The sequence below is a fragment of the Salvia miltiorrhiza genome, chromosome 6, assembly GCF_028751815.1.
Source record: "Salvia miltiorrhiza cultivar Shanhuang (shh) chromosome 6, IMPLAD_Smil_shh, whole genome shotgun sequence".
Lineage (NCBI taxonomy): Eukaryota > Viridiplantae > Streptophyta > Magnoliopsida > Lamiales > Lamiaceae > Salvia > Salvia miltiorrhiza.
The window spans coordinates 22,367,088-22,376,354 of record NC_080392.1 but is presented as its reverse complement, the minus strand read 5'-3'; the positions used below and the strand labels follow the sequence as shown (position 1 = coordinate 22,376,354).

The 9,267-nt window shown below is 33.1% G+C and overlaps 1 protein-coding gene and 1 non-coding gene across 2 annotated transcripts; both read right to left on the bottom strand.

Annotated features, from left to right (window-relative positions):
* Window positions 1-284: 284 nt before the first annotated feature.
* On the bottom strand, window positions 285-419 carry LOC130991066 (small nucleolar RNA Z247). Its single transcript, XR_009091030.1, has one exon. It is a non-coding gene; the product is annotated as a small nucleolar RNA Z247 (small nucleolar RNA).
* A 1,920-nt stretch (window positions 420-2,339) lies between these two features.
* LOC130987520 (cytochrome P450 724B1) lies at window positions 2,340-6,059 on the bottom strand. Its single transcript, XM_057911058.1, is given in 10 exon segments — window positions 2,340-2,637; window positions 2,721-2,839; window positions 2,982-3,088; window positions 3,176-3,254; window positions 3,430-3,516; window positions 4,408-4,653; window positions 5,098-5,250; window positions 5,334-5,588; window positions 5,590-5,659; window positions 5,820-6,059. Coding segments are annotated over 10 exon segments (1,416 nt in total). The 5' UTR covers window positions 6,029-6,059; the 3' UTR covers window positions 2,340-2,546.
* Between the last annotated feature and the right edge of the window lie 3,208 nt (window positions 6,060-9,267).

The following is a 9,267-nucleotide window of genomic DNA, read 5'->3' as shown; positions in this document are numbered from 1 at the left end:
TCTGTCTGCAGTATGGCCAGGTATGCCACATACTTGACATATAGGCTTATTATTATTCCCATATCTGCCTCCTCCTCGGCCTCCACGGTTGTTCCCTCTCCCTCTGCCACCAAAAGTTCCTCCAAAACCTCCTCTGGAGGAGTTATTGTTGTTGCCCTGGTAAGGTTTGCCTCTTCCACCTTGGTGAGTAGCAACATTAGCTTGATTTGCACCTTGAACAAGGTTAGCAGAAGGTTGAGAGCCTTCTGGATTTAGAACATGAGCCTTAGCAGACTCAATCCGGCTCTCAAAACTCAACAAAAGAGAGCTGACATCACCGAGACTCCAGACTTCAGGTTTAGATGTAATGGTCACCATTACTGAGTCATACTCGGGACCAAGACCTGCAAGGGTATGCATAATCTGGTCATCTTCGGTTACTCCGTATCCCGCAGATGCAAGAAGATCACAGCATGTTTTGATCTTATTGAGATATTCTCTCATGCCAAGAGAGTCTTTCTTCAAGGTTTGCAGCTGCAACTTATATTGCATCACCTTTGCCTTCGATTGATTTGAGTAGTTCTGCACAAGAGCATCCCAAATCTCTTTACTAGTGTTGAGACCAACCACTAGTATCATGGTGCTCTCTGTGAGTGAGGACTGGATCCAGGCCGAGAGGAGTTGATCTTGACGGATCCAACTGATGTACTCTGGATTAGGAAGCAATTCGCCATCTTCTCTGGTTGTAGTAGCCGAAGGTGGATCTCTAATGAAAAACCTCTCAAGGCCAAGTCCTCTGACATTAGCCATTATCTGCTGTTTCCAGATAAGAAAATTGTTTTCATTTAGCTTGACCGATATTTGGTTATTTTGTGGAATTATGGGGATAAGAGCTGTGGCTGGATCTGCCATTATAGAGACAGATCAAGAAAAAGAAAATAAGGAAAAGAGAGATATGAAAGAGACAGGTCCTATATCACCTGCTCTGATACCATAAAAGAAAACATGCAAAAGATAGAAAGAGTAGACATGAAGCTAACTTCTTTTGCATTCATTGTAGTAATCAGAAAAAACACAAAATACAAAAGAACGGTAACCAGCTATATATACTAGGCCTTAGACTATTCTAGATGGCAAGCTATCAAACCCTAATCCAGCTATACATGAAGGACGTACTGCATAACAATTAAGAAAGCTAAAGGTACCATGAGATAAAAACAAAACATCCAAACAAACTTAAACTTTCAGGAGTGTCTCAACTGGAGGAATATTCTCATCAGAGATTCTTTTAGTCAATAAGTCTTCAATCCTTCTTGGCTTCTTACGTGGCTCATGGTGTTGAGCTGGAGCCACATTATTAAGAACAGCTTGAGCATTGTGAAGAGCAGCTTGAGGAGTTCTTCTAACACTAAGGAAGTTTGAGTATTTTTCTTGGGATGGATTATTCGATGTGTTCCGCCTATTATGATCTCGCTTGCTCCATGACTATTAATGACCTTGGAAAGCTTTGTGGAAAATTAATGTTCCACCAAAGATCAAGTTTTTCCTTTGGAGAGCTGCCCATGATGTGTTACCAACGAAAGAAAACCTCTTACGTAAAAGTGTAGATGTGGATTGCTCAAGTGACATATATGGGGAATTGGTTGGAGAACAGGTGTAGTTTTGCTGATGTTTGTTGGAGGAATTCGGCTCATTGGGATAAGTTTCACCAACTGTATCTTTAGTCTATGAGATGGGTGAGCGAGGATGGCTGTGAGTTATCTCACAACGTTGTGTTGGCAGTTGTGGCGAAAAAGGAACGACAACGAATCAACCACTCCTTCTCATGCCATCACAGCACGACTGGAATGGCTAAATGCACAAGCACCAGCAAGGGTCGTTTCTGGAAGGGACAGACGGCTTGGTTGCATTTGTGTCCGGGTCGAGAACAGAGGCTGGTCTTATTCTCCAGAATGCGAAAGGAGATTTTGTGGGAGCCAAGGTAGTGAGAGTGGCGGAGGGAGAAGTAATGGGGTATGAGGGAAGCCCTTTCTTGAATAAAGATGGTGGTGGATGCTTTCAACTCTATCAACAATGATAGGTTTGAATTAGGATATATCATTAAAGATTGTCTTCAATTACTTGAGAGGTTAGTTCATGTTCATGTTTCTTATTCTAAGCGGGAGCCATTGAGGGTGCTCATCGTTTAGCTACAAGTGCTTGTAATTTTCCTAATACGTATGTTTGGGATGAATCTCCAACATGTGGAGGGTCTTCTTCATATTTCATGCGTTTGTGCTTAATAATATCCTCCTTTTTTGTCAAAAAATAAAGTATAAACAAATTGTTTCCTAATTGCCACTAAATATCTACAGAATGTATATGAGTAATCCAAGTATGAGTGGATTTATTTAAACAAAATTGTGATATAATGGCTAGCGGAGCCTTGCTTCTACACCAGATTTTATATATATGTATATATAAAATGAAATATTCATCACCGCTATTACAAAAAAAATCATGTAGATTTACATAAGCTATTTTAAAAATAGTCGCTATAATTCTTGCTATTCTTTTCCTGATTTGGCCTACTCTATTTGCTCCATTTCTAGCATTAAGCCTCCCTTGAAATCCAAGTAAGGGCACGACATAGGACCATCTTCTTCTATGGTTTTCCACCTTCAAAAAAAATTCAACAACTAAAATTTAGAATAAATCACATTACATATATATAACTGATATGTAATTAAGATTATATATACCTGAAATTAAGAACAAAATGGTGAAGGAAAAATGCAGTCTCCAATTTACCAAGTTCTGCCCCGGGGCAAATCCGCACTCCACCTCCAAAAGGGGTCACTTTTCTGTTGCTTGCTGGGTCCTATTCATTTTTTTAATTAAATAATAATAACAACAACAATAATAATAATAATAATAATAATAATAATAATAATAATAATAATAATAATAATAATAATAATAATAATAATAATAAATGTATAAAAATAAGAGAGGAAACATACAGTCCATCTCCAAGGGTTAAACTCCAATGGACGTTGATGGAGATTGGGATCGAGATGTGTAGCTAAGATAATTGGGAGGACTTGCCACCCTGCAGGAATTGTATAATCTGCAACATCAAATTCTTAACATCAATATATAATCTATGAAATATAGTAATTAATATTATTAATTTGTCATAATTAATAATACATGCCTTTGAATTTCACATCCTTGAGAGCTTTCCTATGCACAAACTTCACTAGATTTCCACAACGCAGAGCTTCACTAATCACCTGCTTACAATCTATATGTTAATTATTCAGGACACTAAATATTTCTTTAATTCCGATTTTTATAAACTTAATATAGCTCATGAAATGGCTTGTTTTATATATATGCATAAAATTTTATCTACACAATTCGTTTAAATATAATACAATAATTTAATTTAATAGTAATCATACGCACATGTGAAGTAAACTCCATTTTCTTGTAGTCCTCCCAATTCAAAGGCTCTCCATCCTTCTTTGTTTTCCTCAGGGATTGGTGTTCTTCCTGAGTTCCAATATTTTTAAAAAAAAATTGAGGCAGAAAATAATTTATTTAGATAAAATAAAATACGGACACAACAGAAATTAAAAAATCCGCACGACAAAGGTCAAAATCACGTATTTTAGTCTCTTATTTCGTTTTACCATTGTGCATGCACAACAGTTCAAATAAAATGCCAGATTGTAACACGATATAAAGTAGAAAATAATAAATCATAACAATCTCTTATTTCATTTTAGAGTCAATTCAACATATTTCAAAAAATATCTTCAACTTATGTTTCCATTTCAAAAATCTTCAATTTAAAAAAAAAATGATTTATATTCCGCTTTACAGAATCTGCGTCGTCTGGCCAAAGTCCGCATTACTCAATATAAAATTATAGAAAAATGAAATATAAATGAAACTTTTCCAAAGTCGAGGTTTTGAAGTTAGTATGTATGCTTCGAAAAATGTTGAATATTAGGAATTCAAATTATGATTAACCCTTTATTAATTTATCATACAATGTATTGTCTTTGGTTAAAAATTTATCATGAGAAAATGAGGGATAAGAAAATATGGGAAAATTTTGTCATTCCAATTTTTATTTTTATTTTTTTGTTTTATCTCATCTATGCTAGGTGAAAATCATGGTTTATGACATCAATATCCCAAGTAAAATATTATCATATTAATTACCCATGATAATAATATCATAAACTGGAGTTAAAAGGAAGAAAAATGGGCTATTTGATTATTTTATTTTTTTTCCATTTTGGCCGCAAAAATCATCCACACTACACAATATATAAAAAGAGTTGAAAAGGTATATGTATTTTTCAGTATTTATGATAAAAGGCCACATGCAGAATTAATAATTAATAAAATAGAAAATAGGGAGATCGAGTTTACCCGGAGGTTTTGAAGGGCGGATGGGGCCTGAGCTAGAAAGTAGACAACGAGGGCCATGAGCCCTGAGGTTGTTTCATAACCAGCTAACAAAAGGTCCAACAAAACGCTCACTTTTTCTTCATCATTTAAGCTATCCTTTTTCAGCAGTTCATCAAGAAAATCCCCTCTCACATCTGATCCATTTTCCATTATTTTTATCCTCTTTTTTAAGGCATCTTTCAAAGTCGATGAGATCCTTCTCCTCGCCTGTAATTCATGCCCCACTCCATTCCACAAAAATCAATACTGTCCCATATATAATATCTATTATTTTAATAATATTTTTTATGAAAATATTATGAATTATAATTCATTTTTATTTTAAAAATTAAAATCCAAAAACAATATATACACTAATTTTGGATTTATTAAAACTCTAGTAATTAACAAATTATTAACTACTAAAGGTGAAAGTAAATAATAAAAAGTAATTAATATATCCTAATCAATAATAACATAATCTAATTAAAGCATATAAAATTAAAATTGAAGAAAAAAAAAATCAAAAATTGAAAGACGGACATCAAGTTTGGTGCACTGAGTTCTCCATGACAGTCTGGTTTCTTTGAATTTATAAAAAGGTACTTGGCTCAAACGCAAAGCATATCAATTATCAACGTATAGTGATGAAATAAAATACGAGGAATTTACCTTGACGGCCTTTGAATAAGCGTTCCCGGGAATGTAAACAGGCAGAGAAACAAAGCCTTTCATGAAAGTGAGGAATTCTTCAAGTATATTTTGAGCTAGAGGATCATCAGGCTCGATACTCAACAGATTTTTTACCATGAGATAAAAAGTTAGCTGCACCAAAAGCTAGCTGTTAAAATCACACACACGCATTAATTCAAGATTCGAAATAAAAATTGAAAACATATAGTATATACCTTTTTGGCTTCTTTGAAGAAGTGGAGTCGGGTTTTTGATCGCCACGAATGTACGAAGGAGAGGGAGAATGTATCGACGTAGGATAGAAAGGCGGGGCTGGATTTAGAGGCGTTGATGAAGCTGAGCGCGACGCTCCTTAGCTTCTTGTGGAGGTCGCCGGAGACGAGCATCATGGAGAGCTTGCCGAGGATGTCGTGGACCGGTTTCGGGTAGCTGCTTCGGAATAGCGTTTCTTCGTTTTGAAGAATAAACTGTGTTTAGCTCGATGTCACACGACACCACTGTTGGACTCCCAAATAGATGGGACTTGAATACATTTCCATACCTATAACAAAAAATTACCTTTAAATTTCTTTATTTAATACTGTTAATTTATCAAAAAAAAAAAAACCATACGATTAATTAATTCCTATAAGCTCTATTATTAACGGAATATATATATATATATACTTGATTTTATGAGAGAGAGAGAGAGAGTAGTATACCTAGAGCAATGATCTTGCAAGAAGAAGCCGAGAGAATTAGATTTATGAGGTTTGAGATAGGCAAGAGTTTCACCAAGGAAAGGGAAATGCCCCATGCTTCCATCAGGTAAGCCTGCAGGATTTTCTTTGAAAATGGAGATGCCAAAAAGTTTAAATAAAATAGCAATTCCTAAAAAGAGAGTGAGAATCACAACCAAAAATGCAGCCATTTTTATTCTGCAGCTCTCATGAGTAACATCCACTTTATCACAATGCCCTTTTATAGTTTCGATTTTTGTTTCTCCAACCGTGCTTATTAAATACACAAATATATATTAATATATAATGGCAAAAATCAGTAAATAAGATTTGTCGAAGACTTAAATTTTACCTGATTTTCATTATACTTTTATGGTGACAGATCAGTAAATTGCAATGGCCTGCAAGATTTTCATCACACTCCCTTGGATCATACAAGATTTTATATTATATTTTATTTTATTTATTCAGCTCGTGTATTGGTTATGTATATATATTACTACAGCATGGTAAGTACTATTATTAGACCTCATTGAGCCGATAGCAACACTCTATTTTTCTTTCTTTTTTTGTATATTTTAATATACAAAAAAAGAAAGAAAAATAGAGTGTTGCTATCGGGCTCAATGAGGTCTTTGGCCCTCTAAACACGATTCATATGTAATACTATTGTATAGCCTATTATGATATCCACTAATAAATTCGGAGGAAAATAATATAATGTGATAATAGTTATTGAATTTAGGGTAAATATCATGAAAACCCTTGAACTATACTCATTTTATCAAAAATACCCTAAAACTTTCAAAATGTCATTTAAACCCTCAAACTATCAAGTTTTTATCAAATATATCCTGCATCTATTTTCCGGTCACCAGAAATGTGATCTGGCTCGCCGAATCCCAAAATGTAATTTATATTCTATTTTTTTTTAAATGACATGACAAAAACGACTTAGTTTCGTACCATATTCTATCGTGTTTATCCATAATTCTAGGTTATTAGCGTGAATTTCAAACACGGTAGAAGTGAATTTTAAATTTCATAGTGGATTTTTTTAAATGATATGATACGAAACGACTTCGTTTTTGCCATTGTATTTTTTAAAAAAATACTCCCTCCGTCCACGAAATGAGTACTCATATTTCCTTTTTCGTCCGTCCACGAAATGAGTACCCATTTCCCTTTTTGGCAAGTGTACCCCACACATCTCTTTAATTAATACACTAAAAAAATGGGACCCTTAAACTATTCACACTACACTCCATACATTTCTTAAAACCCGTGCCGTCCACAAATGGGTACTCATTTCGTGGACGGAGGGAGTAGAATATAAATTACATTGTGGCATCCGGTGAGCCAAATCACATTTTTGGTGATCGAAAAATAGATGTAGGATATATTTGATAAAAATCTGATAGTTTGAGGGTTTAGAGAACATTTTGAAAGTTTCGGGGTATTTTTGATAAAACAGGTAAACTTCAGGGGTTTTCATGATATTTACCCTTGAATTTATGTTTAATGACATAATTATATATGCATAATTAATTGTGTTGCAGCCGGTTCACGTGGCCACTCTATATATGTTTGTTTAATTGTTTTCTCACATATATATATATGCAATACTTTTGTCAACTATATATGATTTAGTCTCTGTATATCTATTTTATATTTATTTAAAAATGACAAAGATCTTAAAAATATGGTATCTTGACTTGAGACGTAAGAAAAAACTCAAAAAAACAATAAATTAATGAGGTGGTATTGGATATAACCGAGTGTATTGTACAATCGAGTTGACCCGCACTCAGACCTTGACCCGCATTATGATTCGAATTCGCATCTTGACCCAAATCGTGTAAATGACACTATTCGGTTATACAAATAACACTGCTTGTAGTTGACACTATTATGTTTTACAAATGACACTGCGTATAAATGACATTATAACATTATAATTGACAATATTCAGAAATATAAATGAAATTCTTGTAATTGACACTATAAGATTGTAAATGACACTATAATATTTTAAATGACATTATAAGATTGAAAATGACACTATAATATTTTAGAATGTTACAGTGTCATTTATATAACCTAATAATGTCAATTATAGACAATGTCATTTGCATAACCGAATAATATCATTTACACGATTTGGGTCAAGATGTGGGTTCGAATCATGATACGGGTTAGGATTTAAGTACGGGTCAATTTGATTGTACGATACATTCAATTATATTCAAGTTTTTGTGTAAATTAATTTAGAGGTTGAGTGATGAAAATTTGTCAATGAATCTTAGGCTGGAAAATTCATATAGTACATAAATTACTAAAAGGACAATAGTTAGAGTAAATGGCCTAGTTAAATTAATATTTTTAACCATTCAATCCCAAACTAGTAACGTTTCCTTTCATATCCATAATAATAGATACTTGTGTTACGAAGAAAACGTGAGAACAATGAATTTTCTTATAATTTTAATGAATTTAAAATTAAATTTAATATATTTGAAAAAATAAAATTTTTGTCTCTCATGAGATTTAAATTCAGATGATGCATTCAACCAGTAAAATGATATATCCACTAAATATCTTCATAATAGAAGAATTGAGGATGATTATCCGTTCTCACAATAAATAAAAATTCTCGTTTGAACATTTTCAGAGTTGGTTATCGTGAGAACTATAAAAGAAGTATTATATTAAAGGTTAATTACATATAAATTATTGAACTTGAAACAAATTCTCATTTTGCACCCAAACTTTAAAATCTTTATTAAAAGGGTAATTATCATATTAAATCCCGAACTATACTCATTTTATCATAAATATCTCGAACTATAAGAAATATCGTCTAAAACCCCAAACTATTAAGCTCGTATCCAAAATATCCCGCGTCCATTTTTCGGTCCCCAGAATCATGACGTGGCTCGTCGGATGGTAACGTGTAATTGTATATATATATTTTAAATGACATGGCACAAAACGATGTCGTTTCACACCATGTCATTTAAAAAAATAAAATCCACCGTGGAATCCAAAAGTCTCCTATCGATCGTAATTTTTTTCATACGGACTTAATAATTTGGGGTCTTAGATAGTATTTCTTATTTTTCATAATATTTATGATAAAACGGGTGTTGTTCATCGTGGTGACATGATATAAATATACTCGTTTGGCATGCATATTCTTGCATGACATAAATATGAGTGTGTTGAAAAATTAAACTAACGGCATATTGTATAATTGGATGAAAATGACGTCGTTTTAGGCCCAAAGTTTGGCTGAAAATGAATGAATATGCAAAATGAGAAAAAAATAGTTGAGTAATTTTAATATAGATTTTAAAATTCAAGTATAAAATAAAAATTTATTGAAAGTTCAATAACTTATATGCAATTAATTTTAATATTAATGTAATAC